Source organism: Marmota monax, unplaced genomic scaffold (genome assembly GCF_021218885.2).
Source record: "Marmota monax isolate L192 unplaced genomic scaffold, Marmota_monax_Labrador192_F-V1.1 WCK01_AAM20220418_F8-fsc00119, whole genome shotgun sequence".
NCBI classification, from domain to species: domain Eukaryota; kingdom Metazoa; phylum Chordata; class Mammalia; order Rodentia; family Sciuridae; genus Marmota; species Marmota monax.
The window spans coordinates 4,032,471-4,054,643 of record NW_026694771.1 but is presented as its reverse complement, the minus strand read 5'-3'; the positions used below and the strand labels follow the sequence as shown (position 1 = coordinate 4,054,643).

Sequence of the window (22,173 nt, the reverse complement as noted above, 5' to 3'; positions counted from 1 at the left end):
AGGGCTGGGGATGTGACTCAGTGGTTGAGTGTCCCCAAGTTCAATCTCTGGAACAACAACAACAAAAAAAGCAGTAATGGCAGAATAAGTGGACATAAAAGTTATGACATAAAAACCAATTAGCAAAATGTAGACATTACACAGATCAATAAACCTAAGTGGATTAAACACTTGAAAGTTAGAGATTGGCAGAATAAAAAAGCATATGATCCAACTATATGCTGGATGTAAGAGGCAGATTAGATTTAAAGACAAAAATATATTGAAAGTAAAGGGAATTAAATGATATTTCATGCAAACCCTAACCAGAGGTGACTATAGTAATATCAGACAAAATAGAGGAATACCAAAATTTTTAGAGGCAAAAAAACAATATTTTATAATGATAAAAGGATCAGTTCATTTGGAATTCATAACAATCATGAATGTGTGTACTTTTTAACACAGTCCTAAAATATATAAAGCAAAACCTGACAGAATTGAATGAAGAAATAAACAATTCAGCAGTAATAGTTGGAAAATTCAGTACTCCATTTTCAGTGACAGAACAACTAGACAGAAGGTCAACAAGGAAATAAAACGTTTGAACAACACCATAAACTAACTTGAACCAAAAGACATCTATGGAATACTCCTCACAACAACAGGAACACGTATCTTTCATAAGGGCACATGACATTCTCTAGAGAAGACCACATGCTAGGTAATAATGAACCTCAGTACATTTAAAAGGATTAAAATAATATAAAATGTGTTCTGTAACCATAATGGAATGAAATTTGAAATCAATTTGGGCAAGTTTGCTAGAAAGTGGAGATTAAATAGAAGAGTCCTAAATAACCACTGGATAAAAGAAGAAATAGGGAAAGTAGAAAATACATTGTTGAGTTAAATTAAAACAAAACACAAAAGTAATTAAGTCAGGCTCCTGGGTTGGGGGCACTTGCATCCCATGTGTAAGGGTCAAGTTCAGTTACCAGGTTCCTTTTTGCAACAGGAACATAAACACACAGGTGGGAACTTCAACTTCTCTCCTCCCCCATCCCTAGCTAATAACTGAAGTGAGCACATTGTAAGAGAACTTCAGGGCTCTTAGGATTGAATGGCTTTTGGAACTCAGTCTCTGAAGACAGGTTGTTCCAAGTAGCACCCCACTGGGGATGCTTTAGCTTTGCTGGAGTGAGGGTGATGTCTGAAAAAGAGGCCTGAAAGTCAGAGGAAGGCGAAGGCAGGGAGGAGGGACTCATGAGTCCTTCTTTGGTATTTTAGCTTTCTGCCTACACTGAACCACATGCTCATGCTCCTGGCTTGAGCAACACCTTAAGGTACAAAACATGCAGCTCTATTTCAAGTGGAAATTATACTCTCATTTTAAAAAGGAGAATGGCAGTTGTTTTTGCTCTGTAGTAGACAACAGTATCTGTTATATATTAAATACTATATAAAATTGGCCTAACAGGAAATTTTAAGCATGGTAGAATTCACCCAGAAAAAGAACTAAAAAAACAAACAGAAAACTACCTTCTTTTTATTTATTTTTTGTATTTTCCTAGTGATCGTTGAAGAACAATGCTATTTTTTTAAATATACAATATCTACAACAATAATAGCAACTCCCATTTATGCTGTATTAGGTGCCAGTACTGTGTATATTGTTGATATTGTCCAGGGTTTCACAAGCCCCATTTGCCTTCTAGTTTTTTTGGTTTGTTTTTTTTTTTTGGTTCTGGGGAATAAACCTAGGGGCACTTAACTACTGAGCTACATCCCCCGCCCTTTTTATTTTTTATTTTGAGACAGGGTCTCACTAAGTTACCTAGAGCCTTGCTAAGTTGCTGAAGCTGCCTTTGAATGTGTGATCCTCCTGCCTCAGCCTCCCAGGTCTCTGGGACTAAAGGCCTGTGCCACTGTGCCTGGCCTACCTTCTAGTTTTTTGAAGTGAAATAGTCACATTGGTTAGATTTCTTGATCTTGTGTAACACTTCTGAAAACAAACAAACAAACAAAAAAACACAAGAAAAAAATCCATAGATTATGCAAGAGTATAGCTATAAAATTCTATAAAAACCTTATACATAAATTGAATAATACATTTTATTTGGGTTATAATATTTGGAATCTATTTAGAGAATATAAGTTCAGAATATTTTACTTATGTTTACCTGTAATTAGGAAATCTGAGAGTAAAAATAAATATTTTTTACTTCTGTTTACTTTTTTTTTGTGTGTGAGAAGGCTGTAAAAACAAAGCAAATTAATCTAGAAGAAAGATTATTGAAAGATTATTTGATTAAGTATTATGAAAACCAAACATGATTGTATGTGCTTGTTTCTTATTTATTAAGTCCCACAAAAGAGCTTCAGAAAAAGCTGGAGCCATACTATTGCCTTTGAAAAAGAATGCTTTTTAAAGAACCATCTTTTTCATTCATAACTTAGCATAACATAAGTTGGAGTTTAGTAGATATGTGTTAGAACTGCCAGCATACTCATTTATGATGTAATTTATAGCATTTCAGCTTAGTTGACAACATTTGAGCTTGGCTCTGATTGTCTATACAGCATATTGAGTTATCTGAGATTTGTGGGGCTAGAGGACAGACTCGTTTGTTTCAAATTGCCATTTTTAAAATTTATTCTTTTTAGTTATATATGACAGTAGAATATATTTTGACATAGGATACATACATAGAGTGTAACATCATTCTTATTGTACATGATGTGGAGTTGCACTGGTCAAGTATTCATATATGAAAATAAGCAGTTTATGTCTGATTCATTCCACTCTCTATCCCATTCCCATCCACACTCCCTTTCTCCCATTTCCCCATCCAATGTGGTCAACCTCTACTCTCCCCCAACCGCCTATTGTGAGTCATCATCTGCATTGAGAACATTTGGCCTTTGGTTTTTTGGGTTTGGCTTATTTTACGTAGCCTAATAGCCTTCAGTTCCATCCATTTACTGGCAAATGCCATAATTTCATTCTTCTTTAAGGCTGAGTAATATTTCATTGTGTACATGTACCACATTTTCTTTATCCATTCCTCTATTGAAGGGCATCTAGGTTGGTTCCATAGCTTAACTGAATTGAGCTGCTATGAATATTGATGTGGCCTCATCACTGTGATATGCTGATTTCTTAAAAAATATTTTTTTTAGCTGTAGATGGACACGATATTTTTATTTTTATGTGGTGCTGAAGATTGAACCCAGTGCCTCACGCACGTGAGGCATGCACTCTACCACTGAGCTACAACCCCAGCCTTAATATGTTGATTTTAAGTCTTTTGGGTATATGCTGAGAAGTGGGTTAATTGGGTCAAATGGTGGTTCCGTTCCAAGTTTCCTGAGTGATTTCCGTACTAGTTTCCAGAGTGGTTGTACCAATTTGCAGTCCCACCAGCAATGTATGAGTGTACCTTTTCCCCCACATCCTCGCCAACACTTATTGTTGCTTGTATTCTTGATAATTGCATTCTGATTGAGGTGAGATGAAATCTCAGTGTAATTTTAATTTGCATTTCTGTGTTAGTGATGTTGAACATTTTTTCATATATTTATAGATTGCTTATTATCTTCTTCTGTGAAGAGCCTGTTTAGTTCCTTAGCTCATTTGTTGTTTTAGTTATTTATTTTTTGGAGGTAATTTTTAAAAATTTCTTTATATATCCTGGAGATTAATGCTGTATCTGAAGTATAGGTGGCAAAGATTTTCTCCCATTCTTTAGGCTCTCTCTTCATGTTCTTTATTGTTTCCTTTGCTGAGAAGATTTTTAGTTTGAATCCATCCCATTTATTGATTTTCGATTTTATTTCTTGTGCTTTAGGAGTCTTATTGTGGAATTCTGTTCCTAAGCCTACATGATGGAGATTTGGGCCTACTTTATTTTTTCCTAGGCATAGGTTCTCTGGTCTAATGCCTAAGTCCTTGATCCACCTAGAGTTGAGTTTTGTGCAGGGTGAGAGATAGAGTTCTAATTTCATTCTGCTACATATGGATTTCCAGTTTTCCCTGTGCCATTTGTTAAATAGGCTATCTTTTCTCCAGTGCATGTTTTTGGAGCCTCTCTCTAGTATGAGATAACTGTATTTATGTGGGTTTGTTTCTATGTCTTCTATTCTGTATCACTGGCCTTCATGTCTATTTTGGTGCCAATACCATGCTAGTTCTGTTACTATAGCTCTGTTGTATTATTTAAGTCTGGTATTGTGATGCCTCTGCTTCACTTTTTTTTTTAAGGATTGCTTTGGCTATTCTGGGCCTTTTATTTTTCCAAATGAATTTCATGACTGCTTTTTCTATTTCTATGAAGAACATCATTGGAAACTTAATAGGAATTACATTAAATCTGAATAGTGCTTTTGGTAGGATAGCCATTTTGACAATATTAATTCTGCCTATCCAAGAAAAAAACAAAGAAAAAAATCCATAGATTATACAGGAGCATAGCTATAAAATTCTATAAAAACCTCATACATTATGCTCCATTGTTTGGGGCATAAATATTTACAATTATTATGTCTTGTTGATGTATGATCCCTTAGCATTATTGTCCATTCTGATTAATGTTTGCTTGAAGTCCATTTTATCTGAACCGAGACTAGAAACCCCTGCCTGTTTATGAGATCCATGTGAATAATATATTTTTTCCCATCCTTTTACCTTCAGTCTGTCAAATGTCTTTGCCTATGAGTTGAGTCTCTTGGAGATAGCATATTGTTGGTTGTTTTTTTTTTTTTAATCCAGTCTGCCAATCAGTCTTTCGATTGATGAGTTTAAGCCATTTACACTTAGTGTTCTTATTGAGATATGATTTTTATTCCCTGTCATTTTGATTTACTTCTTTTTTTAATTTGAATTAGTTTCTCCATTGATTCACTGTTATTTTAGTATAGTTATTCCCTTTGCTTGTTTTCACTTTTATTTTTTATTTCTTCTTCATGAAATATCTTATTGAGTATGTTTTGTAGTGCAGGCTTTCTAGTTATGAGTTCTTTTAACTTTTATCTGGAAGGTTTTTATTTCATCATCCATCCTGAAGCTTAATTTTTCTCGGTATAGTATTCTTCACTGGCATCCATCTTTCCCCCTCCACAGCTTGGTATACATTATTCCAGAACCACCTAGGTTTGAGGGTCTGGGTTGAGAGCTCATCTGAGATTCAGATTGGTTTCCTTCTAAATGTTACCTGTCATTTTTCTGGCAGCCTTTAAAATTCTCTTATTCTGTATATTAGGCATTTTCATAATAATATATCTTGGTGTGGGTTTTTTGGAATTTTGTATATCTGGGGTCCTGTAACCCTCCCATATTTGATTTTCCATTTCATTCTTTATGTTTGGGAAATTTTCTGATATTATTTCATTGAGAAGATTGTGCATTTCCTTTTGTTTGTATCTTTGAGCCTTCATCTATCCCAGTAAATCTTAAATTTTGTCTTTTCAGGTTATCCCATATTTCTTGGAAGTTCTGTTCATGGTCTCTTACCATCTTTTCTCCATGGTCAACTTTGTTTTCAAGATTATATATTTTGTCTTCATTGCCTAAAACTGTCTTCCAAGTGATCTAGTCTGTTGGTGATGCTTTCAATTGAATTTTTAATTTAGTTTATTGATTCCTCTGGATTGGTGGAATGGGAGAGGTAATCCCATAGGCAGAATTCCTGTTTAGGCTTAGGTGGGCTCCAGGCTCTTCCCTGAATGCCAATCGGTCTGGATATTTTAAATCAGTGCACCTCCAGGGCCCAGTGATTGCTGGTCTATACAGAAAGACTGTACCCCAGGGACCTCGCCTGAGTTCCACTTGTGTGTTAGAGGAGCCAATTCTTAGTCCTCTATGTCACCTGTGGCCCCCATGTTTCCTGGTCTTGGGTTCAGTCTCCAAACTCAATCTCTTCTGCCCTTGCTTCCACTCTTCCAAATTCCCAGCCAGACTCATTTCTCCCAGCTGGTTCTGCAAGCAGCCAGATTGGAGTGAGGGCAGACTTTTAATATAAACAATTGATGTTTTCTATCTGTTATTTAGCGTTGTTCTTCAAATTCACTAGGAAAATACAAAATAGTTAGTTTTCCCTTTGTTTTTCTAGATCTTTTTTTTTTTTTTTGGGGGGGTGAATTCTACAGTGCTTAAAATTTCTTTTTAGGACAGTTTTATTTAGTATTTAAAATATAAATAGATGCTTAAGCATTGTTTGTTGTCATATTAAAGAACAGAAACAGAATTCCTTATGAAAATGAGAGTATAGTGCCCTCTTGGAATAGAGAGGCATGTTCAACATTAAAAATAACCAAATTATCCAAAGACTTGAACATGGCGATGTTTCAACCATGGTTCAAGATAAGTTTTAGGATCTTTCCCACCACATTCCTCAGCTCCGTTTTGCTTAATTTCAACTAGTCCCTGCTCCAGAATCAAATAGTCCTGTCTCCTGTTTTTAATGGTCTTCCCACAAGAAATGAGTTTTACATTTTTAAATTAAAAATTTTAAAATAAAAAATTTAAAATAACATTTCATGATAGTGGCAATTATATAAAATTAAAATTTTGGTGTTTAAAAATAAAGTTTTATTGAAACACAGCCATGCTCATATTTTTATGTTTTCACTACAACAAAAGAGTTCAATATTTGCAACAGAAACCATATGTCCCACAAAGCCTAAAATAGTTACTATATGGTTCTTTATAGAAACAGTTGGTCAAACCCTGAACAATACTTCAGCCAAAGTTGTGTTTTTTAAAAAAATGCTAAGACCTATTTCAACTTCCTATTTAATACCTATTGCACCTGGAATTAAAATCTAAAAACTTTATATAGAGGCTACATAATCTAACATAGTCCATAACTGCAACCACATCTCATTATCATCATCTTTTTTTTTCATGTTCTTCATTTTTTTGCATTAGATCTTCAAATATTTCTTTCTTTCTAGAACTTGTAACCCATTTATTCTCACCTCTTGCCCTATTTGAAACTCCTTAATAAATCTGATGTCATTCTATTATTCATCTTTCTTTATATTTTGCACTTCTCTTTTATAACATAGTTATGATTCTTTATTCTATTTTTATTAGTTCATTTTAATTATACAGAATAATGCATTTCATTGTGATGTATTCATACCTGCAAATAACATACTTCGATTATATCCAACCCCCATTTCTTTCCCTTCCCATCCCCCAAACTCTTCCTCCTCTCTAAAGTTCTCCCTATTACTATCATGGCATCCTCCTCACCCACTAGATTCCACATATGAGAGAAAATATGCAAACTTGTATGACTTTTTTCACTTAATGTTACTATCTTCAGTTCCATTCATTTTCCTTGATCTTTGTTCTGTTTTTCTTCTCCTTATTTGACTATAAACACCTGAGAATAAGGACAATGTCTGTCTTGTTTACTGCTGTATGTCCAGTGACAGAGCTCAGATTTGGCATATGTTTCAGTCTACTCAGTACAGTCAGAAACTGTCTGGGTCTAAGCCTCTGTCAAAGTAAATATTAACTGTGTCCCTTGACTCTCAAAAGTATTCCCAGTTTAGATAATAAGTTATATATTACATGTAGCATATGTCCAATAAATACTTTTTGAATGACACAATTTATGGAATTTTAATGATTTCAGGTCAAAATAATCAGTACTCTTAATTAAGAAGATTTGTTAAATGAAAAACCAAAGAATGGAGAGAAAACTCAGAAATTTGGTTTCAGAATAATTCAGAGTTTACCCAAAATCCAATGTGTATTTAACTTAATTTCTTTAGCCTCCTATAAACATAGGGTGAAAAAATGATCTTGAAACAATGTACAGTACAGTATAAAATAAAATCTATTCTGTATACACTTGAATTTAAAATAATAGGGTATAGATATAAAAGATTATTAGTAGCAGTAAGGGTTAAAGTTTAAAACTTTTGCTTTTCTTTAGTTAAAGCTCTTAATCCTTTCATATTTCAATTATATTATTGTTTTATTGGATTCAGGATTAATAATAATAGAATGCATACAGACTCCAAATTTACTGTTGTGGCACAGTTTTTCTCTTAGAGCATAGTCGTCTCTTGCCAGTACATGGGAGGTTACAAGGAAGCTAGGTTTCCCAGAAATTTAAGAGTAACTTCTGAGAGTATTTAAATCTAGAGCCTAATAGAGCAGAAATCTACACTCATTTAAAATTTTAAGGCTTAAAAAGAAAGCATGACTTTCAGCTTATTCTTAAAGGGCAGAGGGACATAGCATGTATTGTTAGATTACAGGTGAGGTGATGGGGAGCTTTTTAAAATACATACAGATCCACCCACTCCAAATTCTGAAACATGTCATTCCAGCTTCACTTTTGGGGTGCTGGGTGAGGGAAGGTTTGAAACAATTCACTAAATGTACTAGTGAATATATAGCGAAAGAGTATGTGAGTGTGAAGGAGGCTTGGTCAGAATTCGGCCAAGAACTTAAGACTCAGGACAGAAAAGTAGGGTAACAGAGGCAGACTCTGATCAGCAGAGAAAGAGTGCAGAGATAGGACATTAGGCTCCACAGGTCACAGTGAGTTGTTCCCTAAAGCTCAGATTCCATGCTTACCATGCAATTTTATGATTACTAATCTGACTTCCAAGGTATTCAGGTGCCCTGCATGGTAGAATGAGATTTCTTATCCCTAGCAAGCAATATAACCCTTTTATGTCTTAGTATATTTCCAACTTAATCACTATAATGTAGTTTGTAAGTGTGACCTATTTAGCTCAGCTTCTCTGAGCCCCAGTCTAGGGCACGGGCAGTAATAAGGCTGTTCTCCAAATATTAGTTAGTTTACAGAGCTTTATGTCACCTTCTAAGACCTTTTAGAAAAGTATCATGTAGCGTTCTCCTCTAGACAGCTCAACTTGATCAAATCCCCTTGTTCTACCTTAATCCGCTGTCTAGTGATCACTCTTTTTGGAGTTACTTAGAATTTTAGAAGTTTTCTAGTAGTGCTACAAATCTAATAAATGCAACATTCAAACCTACCTTGAAAAAGATAATTGTGAAGTTGCTAACTATTTTAGTCACATTTGCTACATAGTAGCCTGGCAGGACAGAAGTATTTGTATTTCTATATTGTTCCCACTTTTTTACCTTTTGTTTGGCAGCACTCCACCTACTCTCCTTGGTCAGTGAACCATACCAACTGTAGCTGGGTCATTTGAGCCAGAAACCCAAGAATATCCTTGTTTCTTACCTCTTCTTTGTCAACATGTCTAGTTAATCACCAAGGTTCTCATCATTTCTAGCTTGCAGCATCACTTAGTCTCCTAATTATCTCTTTTACAACATTCTAATCTGCCTTTGAGGTTGTTGCCAAGTAATGGTAGTTTTTAAAGTTTTCTTTTGAAAGCACAATTACTTTTTCACAGAAACTACTAGGTGATTTTTCACAATGTAAAGTCCATAGTTTAAAGCATGGCATACAAGGTTTTTCAAGAACTGGCCTTTCCTCCTTTCCCTAGGAGTCTTTCTTTCCCTTCCCCCAGCACTCATATGCTAGTCATGTTGCTTGGCCTGCCAGCCTGCTTCATTCCTCTGGAGGCTTGCATTTGCCACATGTGCTGCCTTTCAACATTGACAACTTTGTATACTCCCTCCATTTTGAAACACCTTCTATCCTTCACTTCCATGATACCATTCTTTCTGGACTTTCCTCTTCCCTCTCTGATATTTCCCTCAGTCTTTTTTTGTTGGCCACTCATTCTCTACTTATCCTTTGTATGTTGTTCTTTCTTGGGGCTCAATTTTAGGTTCTGTTTTCCTTCTTAAATCTCCTGAATTAAAACTCTGCTCTATATACCAGTGGTTTGCTTTGCTATGAGGATTTTTATAGTTAGCAAAAGAAGTAGATAAATATTACAATACATTTTATTCTCATAGGTGGAGAGTAAATATATTCATCTATAGTTTCAGCCAATGAGAACTTGCCTCGTGGGCTAAAACCTCTTAATTTTATATGTGGAAGCTAGCCCCCATAGTGTGCTTTCTTCATTTGAGTGGTCTTCTCCATGTCATTTTGCTCTCTCATTCTGCCCTTGTAAAAATGATTAGATTTTAGCAACCCCAGAAAGGTCAAGCGTTGTAGTTCATCAAGTAGCATTTGACCTTCTGTCAATAAATTGGTAGAAATTAGGATGTTTAACTTTAAAAAATGAAATTTAGAAGAAAACTCTTCATCTTTGGAATAAATTGGAATTGGCAGACAAGACTGTAGTGTTTATTATAGTCCAGGAAATTATTCTGAATGGATTAAAGTCAGAAATATTTTCAAAGGAAAGAACTAAATCAAGATGTTATCATAACTTTTCAATGATGAAAGATGTGCCAAGTACTCACTGGAATTGCTCCACCTGAATAGCTGGCTCTTCCTGCTATTTCCTGAAATTCCATTTATAATACTCAAGAGATACAATCGATAGTAGTCATAGAGGAGTCAGATGGGAATGCTATGTCAGTATTGAAGAAGTGGTATATGAAGAAGTAATTATCATATTTCTGGAATTGAGTTAAAAGTACTATCATGGAGAAGAAAATTTAATCTTTTAACAGTTAAATTTTCAAATGAAATTTGAAAATATTGCAGTAGGTTTTTTTTTTTTTTTTTTTTAGAGCAATTGAGCATGAGCAAGATATTTTCATTTGCATCTTGTCTCTACACCATGTATAGAACTGAAGAAATTAGGAACTGTCCCTTTAATAAAACCCTGTTTACTTCTTCTCTTCTAGTAGGAGTGGCTTAGGAACCTGTAGAGTGAGGTATAACTTCAATTGTGCATTCTGACCTGTAGCCTTGGAAAGAGTGCTAGAACTGCAAACCAGGAAGCAACAAATAATGTGCTTTAAACTACACTAGAACTTTTCTTTTACACGGAAAAACATCTCATAACAAAATTAGGAAACTGAAGCAGTGATTTTGTGTAGTTGTCATTAAATATTTGGCACTCTGCTTCAGATAAGAGTTTGCAGCATACTGGGAATACAAAGCTTTCTGGGCCAGAAATTGATCTGCTGGTTTTTGAGCTTTATCTGATTACTGCTTGGTTCATCTTTATTTTGTTAAACTACTCTGTAGGCTGAACTGGAAAGATTCTACTTTGTTTGCAGGTAGGTGGTCTAAATTTTGTTTAAAATTTAGGTTGTTTTTAAGATTACTCAAGCAGATTGACTCTACTGCTGATTATTGAAAGAATTATTAATTCAGGCTGAACATGTTTGACTGTTCAGAATTGCTGAACATACTGTGTTTTTATGACAATTGGACAGCTTTGTAGAAAAGTGATGTTTAACAAATTACCAAATCTATAGCATGGTGAATTCAATGAGTTTTGTTTCCCATTAACATATATATATATATATATATATATATATTTATATATATATATATATATATGCATATGCGTGCGCACATGCGTGTGTTCAATTAATAGGTCAAAAAGCATATTGAAATTATCCTGTGATTAACTTCCTAGTATTATTTGTTAAAAATTTTAAAACATGTATTTCTGTAGTCAAATAAAATTACATTTTTGTTATTAGTATTTTACTTATAAGTTTCATTTCTTTCACTGTTAGGAAGCTGTCTTGAGTATTTGTTGATTTGTTTATTTTAGTCTTTCTTTGGAAATATCTATTTGTTTTTGAAAAGTTTGAGAGGTTAATCTTACACAAGTATATTGAAATATTGTTTGCTTCTCTTTATAAAGCTAACTATCCTTACGTGACACTAAAATATTTTGAAGATAGTCTTTGAAAGAATGAGTTAATTAGTAGTAAAGCTGTCACTATGAAAAGCAAATGACTCTTTGGGAGTGGAAGTAGGAAATGTATGCTGGGTTTTTTTAGGATCAAAGACAGTTGTTCATCATCTTTCTCTACCACCAGTGATCCTTTTTATTTTATTTTGTTAATTTTTCTTCTCTGGATCCTATGTCTTAAAAGACTCTGTCCACCAAAAAGTGGTTATATTGAATAGTAAATATTAGAAGATTGTTATTTGTTAGACATACATTATTTCCAATGAGATATCCACTCTAGGTTAACACAATAGCTCAAAGCAAAGAGTGTTGCCCATTTACTTAGCTTGAGTAGCTTTATTATAGGTAAATACTCGGATATTTTCAACATGTTGAAGTACTGATAATAACACCTGAATTTTAATCAGGTATTCTTGTGGTATCCTAGTGATCTGACATGGCAGACAGGGAATTAGCAGTCAAGGGTGCAGAAATCTGAGTAATATTAGGCAAATTATATTGTTATATTGTATATTGTGTGCATGTATGAATATGTAACAGCAAATCCCGTATGTACAACTATAATACACCAATTATAAAAATTGGGGGAAAAAAGTGCAGAAATTTTGTTCTTAATCTCTTTGAGGTTCTACAAAATGTAATGAAGGTCATCTAGTATAAATATCAAACAGAGATACCACAGCTACTAGAGAGAGAAAAGAAAAAAAAAGAGAAAAAAAGGAAATATATTTGTTATAGGAAACATTGCAGAAGAATTCCAGGCATCTATATACATTTTAGCCCTGTTAAATCTATATTTATCTTTACTGTTACCCAACTTTAAATTTTTACTCCAATCGGGCTGACAAACTATTACTGACCGTGAAACAAATATTACTTATGTTCATGCATTTAGTCTGTACTTTTATGTTGGTTTCTCTCTCCTCTACTTTTCTCATTTCTCCCCTGCTCTCATTCATGTTTTTTTTTTTTTCAGTTCAGCTGAAAACCAGTGTGAAAACATAGCAGATCTCCCTAATCCATAGTAGTAATTTTTCTTTTAGACTTTTATGTCATCTTGATTCTACCAGCACTTTAGTACATAATCATATATTGTTGGGCTGGGGATGTGGCTCAAGCGGTAGCGCGCTCGCCTGGCATGCGTGCGGCCCCGGTTCGATACTCAGCACCACATACCAACAAAGATGTTGTGTCCGCCGAGAACTAAAAATAAATAAATTAAAAAAAAAATCATATATTGTCACATTTAACTTAAAGTGTCCAATGGCTCTTCAGTTATAATAGAAATTATTTGAGGGTCAAGAACTTCTACATCATTTTTATACCCCTTAGCATCTAGTAGAGTGGTATACATTTGGAGGGTACTCAATAAATACCTGTTGAATGACTGAAAGAGATGAAGAATCTTATTGACAATATCTTCAAGTGTTAAGCTGCCTCCCTCTACCTTGCTTAATCATGTAATTAACTATAATGCTTCCTGTTTTATCATAATATCATTCTTTTGCATAAATGTGCTGTATTTGGTGGTTTTGGGTTTTTTTGGGGGGTACCAGGGATTGAAATTAGGGGCACTTAGCTACTGAGCCACATCCCAGCCCTATTTTGTATTATATTTAGAGACAGGGTCTCACTGAGTTGCTTAGTGCCTTGCTTTTTGCTGAGGCTAGCTTTGAACTAGAAATCCTCCTGCCTTATCCTTCTGAGCTGCTAGGATTACAAGTGTGCTCCACTGTGCCTGGAGTATTTGATGATTTTTAGCACTGGTAAAAGAGAACAAACTAGACTTTATTAAAAGTAAAGGAAATTCTGAAGTCCAGCCTCTTGCATTTTGAATTTTAGGAAAATATAATTTAAAGTGCATTGGTATATCAGGTTCTAAATGCAGCTAAAATATTCAGATACATTATGGATTAAAAGGATGTATTCCAAGTTGGCATTTAGGATGCTGAATGGTGATAACAGTGGTCGTGGTAGGCTGTTGGATTTCAGATCCAGAAACTACAAATTATTTTATAAAGACAAAATTTTAAACTTTTTTTCTTCCCACCTACAGTAGTTATTTTATTACATACTTAAAGAATCATCATTTTCCAGGTGTGATGATGTGTGCTTATAGTACCAGCTTTTGGGGGGGTTGAAACAGGAGAATCACTTGAACCCAAGAGTTTGAGATCAGCCTAGACAATGTAGTGAGACTCTGTCTTGAAAAATAAAAACAAAATATAAAATCACAATTTTGTACAAATCTCATATCAACTCTGTCAGATGGGCTTTAAGTCATTTTTATAGAGAAAATGAAGGTTTATAAAAATCAGAAAGCTACCAAGGCCACACTTTTGGTAGCTGTTCCACAGGTCATTTTAACTTTAATATTCATGTTTTAAATCACTGTGTTATATTATCTTTTATATTATCTAAAACTCATTATGTTTCTGTCGTTTTAGAGTCTGACCAGACAAGAATTCTGGCAACTTCTCCAGCAGAACTATGGCACTGAGCTAGGTTTAAATGCTGAAGAGATGGAAAACTTGTCACTGTCGATTGAAGATAATGTGCAGCCAAGGTACAGCAAAATGTTTTGAAATGTCAAGGTTTATTAGCCTTTAAGGTGGACTTATTTTAGATTCTACTAATTCTGAATCTCTATTAATTCACCCTTGGGTACAGTTTGCCTTGTTCTTTGAGGTAGAATGGGGTAAAAGATAGGCATGGAGAATAGTTTGCCAAATTCGAGACATATGAAGAAATGTAAACTATAAACTGTCACCTAGAATTTGCTTAAAGCTTGGTTAATTTTTATTATTGGAGCTTTATAGCTGTACATAGTAGTTGGGTTCATTCCTACAAACTTATATATGCATAGAAATTGATTTCAGTTTATGATCCCCCTTTCCCGTTTTTATAGCTTATTTTTTAAAAAATATGAAATTCTCATTTTATATACACACACACACACACATACACACACATATATACATATCTGCTGGCAGCTGGAAGTATCTATATATCTATCTGTATATATATACATATCTATATATCTATCTATATATTAGTTGTAGATGGACAATTTAGTACCTTTGTTTTATTTATTTATTTTTATGTGGTGCTGAGAAATGAACCTAGCGCCTCACACATGCTAGGCAAGTGCTCTACCACTGAGCTACAACACCAGCCCCTCACAGCTTAGTTTTAATTAATCTTTTTACTAAGGGTCTGGAGAATTACCTGGTGAAATCTCTGAATTTATAGATGAAAATAAAGTAAATTAAATGGCACATGTCTTGAGGAATACAATGATACTATGACTTACTCAAGAATATCCTAGCATTTGTGTGTGGCATGTGGCTGGCACTCCGTAAATATTGAGTACATTAATAAAAGAAGTTTATAATACTATGGGGATGCAAATAATGACAAGATAAGAGCCATGAAGGAGGAACAAATAATGTGATAAAGAAATTATGAGTAGAGAAATATATTTTTAACAGATTCGGATTCATTTAGAAGAGTGAACATTTTTGTTGTTATTGTGTTTTGTCTTTTGCAGTACTGGGGATTAAACCTAGAGGCACTGAGCTACATTTTGAGGCAGGGTCTTACCAACTTCTCCAGATTAGCCTTTAAACTTGTGATCCTCCTACCTTAGCCTCCAGAGGAGCTGGGATTGTAGATGTGCACCACCATGCCTGGCAATGAGTGGACATTTTTTATTAACCATTCGAGTAAAAGTGCATTTTATCTAATGGCAAGATTGGGCCATAGCAATAAAAACAAACAGGGTAATACTTTAAAATTCTATAGCAAACATTATGTTAACTTGGAGAAGCCAGTAACAAAAGACCATATATTGTATAATACCATGTATATGAAATGGAGTTCAGAATTCATTAATACCTAGAAAATGTATGTTTGTAGTTGCTAGATCTAAGAGGAAGAAAGAATGGGAATGACAGCTTATGGGTACAGGTTTTCTTTTTGGGGTGATTAAAATGTTCTAAAATGAGGTAGTGGTGATGTTTGTACAACTCTATAAACAACTGAATTTTACTCTTTAAATGAAGGATAATTTTTTGTTGTATGAATTATATGTTATAATATGTTATAGCTTATCTTAAAATGGAAATATTTTGAATATTTTAAATTGTGTATAAAATTTTTAGTCATCTTTCTAGTCTTCTACTGATGCTGATCCTATTTATATTGCTTCAGTTTAGCATCAATATTTTATAGTCTTTTTTACCAGGTAGAACATGCATATTTTATTAGTTTTCTGTAAAGTTAAAAATTTCCATTATACTACTTTCCTTGTAAAGTTTACAAGTTTCTCTCAGGTACTGAAGCTGGGTAGAAAAGCAACTGATTTAATGCAAAGAGACTCAGACTGTGGTAAACACAATCTGGATTCTAATCTGGGCCATCAAGTAGCTGAGCAACCTCATGCAAATCTTTTAACCTTTCTGATCCTCAGTTTACTCATCTATGAAACGAGGCCACTAAACTAGATGACCTTCAAAATCCCTGCCATCTTGAAAAGTTTCTAGTCTTTGCAAAAGCAGGGGGCTTCAGACTTTTAGGATCAGCTTTTCAATGTGACCAGTCCTGGTTTTGTGTTGTAGATCTCTTGCCAAATGTATGCACTGCTACTTTCATCTAGTAACTTTTTTCCTAATAAAATATGTGACAGGACTCTGATTTCCTGTTCATTCCTTTTCCCATTCTTCTAGTCTCTGAAAGAAGCATTGTCTGTTTCAAACCTTTATTTCCTCAGGGCTTCCATATTCTCTCTTCATTCTCAGTCTCTCCTTATTTCTCCGTATCTCATCTCCATCCTTAAAATCCTTAAGTGTAGACACTCAACTGGTAGGCAAGTCCTGACAACCCATTTTTCTTGTTTGGTTCATCAGAGGCCTGCCATTCTGCCTGGCTAAGAATAATTTGTAACAGACCTTAAGTATTATTTGGGCGGAGTAAAACAGGGTTGAAATACCTTTTGGCTTTTTTTTTCCTTCCTTAGGATTATATTGTGTGAGAATCAGGCTGCTACTTTATTTTAGCAGAAGAGCTTTAAATGTACATAGTTATGATTATATGGGAATTGTGGTTGCCTGATAAGGTTGGGCACTGGAAATTAGATCAGTTATGCTCCTTTTGTATTTAATCTCTTTCCTTTCTTTATGCTTCCTGAGATGGGAAAAGCAGATACTAAGACATTCCTGGTAGTCTTGGCCCTGTGATCATTTGAAAGCTATTTCTTACCCCTTGTTCTTAGTATTGAGAAGAATCATGAGAGGGCAAGATTCATTGATGGACTCAGATAGCAGGAGCTTCCATTTCTGAGAGGGATTGGCCATTTCAGCTGGGTCTGAGTCAGAATGAAGGAGATGTAAAAACTGTCTTCTATGCTGATTGATGTCCAATTCACACATCCTCCCTGAACATTTTACATTTTCATGGTTGTCCCCAACTCGTTTGATCTGCTGTTGTTGGCTGCTTGTACTTTGTTAATTTTTTTAATGATTTCTGAAATTTATAAAACTTTATATTACCTATGATTTGTTTTTAGGAATAAAGTCAATTTGCTTGTGATTTAAAAAGATAGCTTTGGTATAAGTAGAGGCCTATTTGCTTCAGTACAATGGTCCATTTGCCATCAAAATGGTTTATAATAAAAAAGATTCCAGGAGTCTAAATAACTTATTTGTGTGGAGGTGACTATATTTTTATAATGATGTGTTTCTTAACAGCAGTCCCAGAAGAAGTGGTGTGGATGATTCTGGGGAAAGAGATGAAAAATTATCCAAGTCTATCAGTTTTACCCGTGAATCAATTCATCAAGTTTCAGAAACAGAGTCATTGGATGGAAATTCATCAAAAGGAGTTAGTATATGTTATTCCTTTAAAATATATCTGATATTGCCATGTGGTAGTCACAATATAAGATAAAGTAAAAAATGCAATCTATAAAATGTTTAAAAACCTTAGGACATCAGGCTTCTATTTTATTAGAAGAGTTTTAAGTATGTAAGTAGCAGAGGTTATATGGGAGAAAGTGTGGTTTTGTTTAGAGCTGGATAAGGTATAGAGCTACCAGGCAGTTCTCTGGGCATTGTCAATGGGGAGGATAAATGCATTTAAAAAATCACAAGATGTAGAAATTTGTAGTTTGCAGAATTTTCTCCAGGGAGAGTAGTAAGTGTGATGCATAAACTGTTTCAATTGAAAGTGAACCCACCTATGGCCAGCAGTGGTTCTTTTCTATCCTCCCCCAAGGAGCTTCCAGCATTTCCTCTGTGTAAATGTTGGGAAAACATGGAAAGGAATTTATTATGTGAAAGGCCCTAAGTTATGAACTTGCCTTAGGCAACCATCATCTATCATGCAACTACCTCAGCCTGGTTTTGTGTTGTGGATTTCTTGAAAAATGTATGCACTGAGAGACACTTAAGGACTCACTACTGATACAAGGAATTTGACTCTGGATGTTAATCTCTTTGCATGTTCTCACTGAGATGATGAAACTACTGAACTTGGGTGAGGTAACAAGATAGGGAATTTCGTGTAGTCTCCTTATTCTTTTATAGAAGTCTGACTTTAAGGACTGGGTTTTCAGAACTGCTAATCTCTGCTTGAGTCCTACAACCTCTCTACAATTTCTTCTATACCATCTCTTGAATGCTTAACCTGTTGGTTCTTGCCTCTAGTTTTGTTCCTAAAGAAGGTCACATTTGATCTCAATAAAAGAATGGAGTATAGAAGAGTAACAATGTTATGAGATCAATCAGACATTCCTTGATGTGTTTAGTATAGTTGTTTTTAGGTTATGGAATATAAGTAATATAGAAATTTGGTCCTTATTCCTTATTTTTCCCTTTTGCTTTCAAGAGCAGTTTGGGGAGATTCTCAGATGTCAACAAATATTGTGTGTCACTTAGTTTGGCTTATTTTCACTTCTAGCACAAGTTAGAAATAAGAAAAAATCTGAAGCAATTTTTTTTCCAAGATGAAAACATGCTTTTTAAGTTATTAAAATTAACACTCTTTGTAAAACTTTTTGAAATGTAGAAGAATAAATGAAGAAATAAAAACTGTCTAAATGCCACCCACTGAAATAGTCACTGTTACTTTTCTTATATGTATCAATCTAAATTCCCCACCCCCCCATGGTGGGGATTGAACTCAGGGCTTCATGCATGCTAGGCAAGAACTCTACCACTAAGCTATATTTCAAGCCCTATCTATATTCTTTATAAGAAATATAATTTAATTAGTAACAAGAGGGGAAACATAAATGTGGAGTTAGAGAAACTTACTCTACTTAGCATATGTTAGAGCCCTGGTGCTGCTTAAGCATGCTGCTTTATAGTGTGGAACTCCCAAACACATCAGCTCTTGATTTTAGTAGTAATCTCTGCCTAAAGAATCTTTCCTCTGACTAGGGTAGTCTAATCCTTTAGTAAATTGTGTCATGTTCCCAGTTGTTGTTATGCTTCTGGGTGGCCAATGGAAACCTATATCCTCCCTAGAGTTGTTTTCCTGTTCAGTGTTGCTCAAGAATCTCCTGGGGCAGGAAGTCAAAAAATTGTGTATGTAGCTTTTGCTCTCTTTCATCTGTGTACACATAGATATTGCAAGGAAGTACTTTGCTGTACAGTTTATACAGTTTTATTTTTTTACACTGTCCTACTAAGCCTGATTGTAAAACTAGCCTATCTGAATATTAACATAGTAATTGTATTCATGCTTTAATGCTTAGCATTAGTTTACTGTAGAAATGACACGCCTTTATCAAACCATCCCCAAAGGTATAGATAGCATCATATATTGAATATATTTTAATGCTTAGGCTCTTAACAGTAAAGCCAATTGTGTGCTTTTGAGTTTGCTATGAAATTAATTTCCCTTTGAATCTTGTCTTCCCCACTGTACTCTTATGTGACTTTTATCTCTCTATTTTCTTTCCCCTTTCTGCTTTAGTTACTGGTTTTGAGAGGTAGGTGAATTCTCTTCCTTGAGATGATGGGGCAGACATTGGCTGGGGAAAGTAGTGGGTTTGGTTATTCTCCTTTGTTCATTCTAAAAAACTGATTATTGCATTATTTTTGCCCTTTGTCCCTTTCCCTTCTGCTTACTTATTTCACATGACATTAACTTTATGTGAGTTCTTTTATATAAATTTGTTGTTTATTACTGTGTAAGAAGATGACTTCAGGAAGGCATGTATTATTTACTGACATTTCATGGGCCCACATTTAGCAGCCTTGGAAATGTGATTGATTCAACCCTAATAAACAAAATGCTACAAATATTTTTCAAAGAGCAGTATTTGAAAACATCTTTAATAATCTTTAAATAAAAGTTCTCACTGTAAAATCTAGGCTTAAAATTTGTTTTTCACTAACTGTGTTATATGCCTTTTAGGCATTAGGGAAAGAGGAGCCTGAAAGTGAGAAACAGATCCAAAAGAGTCCTTTACTAACTTCAGAAAAGAGGTTAAATAGAATGCCATCAAAATCGCTGTATTTGAACAAAAATGAATATCTTTCTCTGGAAAAAAGCAGCACTTCAGATTCTGTTGATGAAGGTAAAGAATTTCTGGAAATTTTTTAAAAAATTGAAAGTAAGTCTTAATGTTTATCTTTGTATTAGGTGTCTGCAGATTGAGAATTTGGTTTTGTTAGATGAAGTCTTGCCCTATAAAGAATCTTAAAAGAAATGAAAGTTTATAGAAAACAGGAGAAAGCCTACTAAATCTAACCCATCTGCACTATTTTCAAAGCCTGGAATTTGAAAATATCCATTATATTTAGCTTTTAAAATCCCAACCATTGAATAAGTACCAATGGAAAAGCAAATCTGTTAATAAAAATCTGCATGCCCACTCCCACATACCAGGCAGGGTAAAATGCTCACATTTTATAGGTGGAATGATCTATTGGTTTATCTAGGTAACTATTAGGGAAAGTAAGACCTAGATGGGTTCAGTCTAAAATTATGCTGCCAGTTCACTATATATAGCTGGAATTAAGTGACCAGGTCTTTTAGGTTAATGCTCTTTTTACTTTATCCAGTACTTCCAAAATTATTGTTTCTTTTCCTCCTTTTTCTTTAAAAAAGATACCTTAGCAAAGGTGTATAATTATGAAAGCAAGTATTTGTGGTAGGGGCACATTCTGAAATGGGTATTAATTTAGTTTATTGAGTAGCTTCCCAAAGGTAATAAAGAATATCAAAATTTCTAACAAGGAAACTTTTTAAAAAATATTACTCATTGTATTACTCAGAAGAATATTCTACTTTTGAATGTGGAAGATAAAATCTTTTGATTGAATAATGGGGTGAGTTTTTTAAAGCAGGCGCATGGACAGTTCATAATTTCTTCTGAATTTGGTATGTATTTACTATAGCCAATTTCCATTCAGTTTTTAAAAACTTCATTCAATTTCAATTTGTTTTTAAATGAACATTCTACAGTTGAAATTTATTACCAAAACAAATGATAAATAATGTTCCACATGGCATTAAAAAGCAACTTACTTAGTTTTAGAAGGCCAACAGAGATTTAATTTAATTCTAATATAATGATGAATAATAATGAAAATTACAAACCAGAGACCTTCTGAATCTCAGAAGTATTATATTCCAGATGGCATTTTAAATACATGTTTAGTATTGTAATCCTTGCATACATGGGGTCTCTAGTGGCTCAACAAACAGCCATCTTTCTTGACCACCCTTGTTGTTACAAAATTGGGAAAGAAAACAAAAAGCAAGTCTTATAGAGGCCAAAATATCACTTCTAATAGTAATAGTGGCAAAGTTAGAGGATGAAGATGTGTGACAAAGGTACTTGGGCTGCTGATTGAGCTGATGAATGAGATAGACTTACCCATCAGTCACCATGTTTGACCTCTTCCCAATCTAGAAGGGAAGATCATCCCTATAGAAGTATTAACCTCGGTGGGCACTTAAGGCCTAGAAGAAAGGACAGAGGTGTGACAGGCCTGCCAGTACAACCCTTGCATACTTACTAAGATTGACTTAATCAGATTGGGCTGCCCTAACAAAATACCACAGCCTGTGTGGCTTAAACAACAGAAATGTATTTTCTTATTATTCTGGAGGATAGAAATCCTTGATTAAGGTGAGGATTCTCTGGGCTTGTAGATAGCTACCTTCTTGCTATGTCCTCACATGTCTTTTCCTCACCTTCTCACAAAGGGGAAGAAAGGTAGGAAGAGATGGAGCAGGGAGAGAGGAAGGGGGAGGCAGGCAAAAGTTGAGAATATCATAAGTATAAAAAGTAGTTGTTTAAAAGAAACTTTATAGCAAATTGTGTTCTCTGTACTTTATGTTAGAACCCACAACCTGGGGCTTGTCATACTTGTTAAGTAGGTA

General features: G+C 34.5%; 1 protein-coding gene across 5 annotated transcripts in view; it reads left to right on the top strand.

Moving 5' to 3' along the window:
* Gramd1c (GRAM domain containing 1C) overlaps positions 1-22,173 on the top strand; it is an 88,660-nt gene that overhangs the window by 42,435 nt on the left and 24,052 nt on the right. For 3 of the 5 annotated variants that reach the window (XM_046425193.2, XM_046425196.2, XM_046425195.2), the window contains exons 7-9: positions 14,223-14,341; positions 17,523-17,655; positions 20,197-20,359. In XM_046425193.2, coding sequence (XP_046281149.1) covers positions 14,223-14,341; positions 17,523-17,655; positions 20,197-20,359 — 415 coding nt within the window. Of the gene's footprint in view, positions 1-10,789; positions 11,126-14,222; positions 14,342-17,522; positions 17,656-20,196; positions 20,360-22,173 lie in introns of those variants that run through there. The other 2 variants (XM_046425197.1, XM_046425194.2) reach the window with 2 other exon arrangements.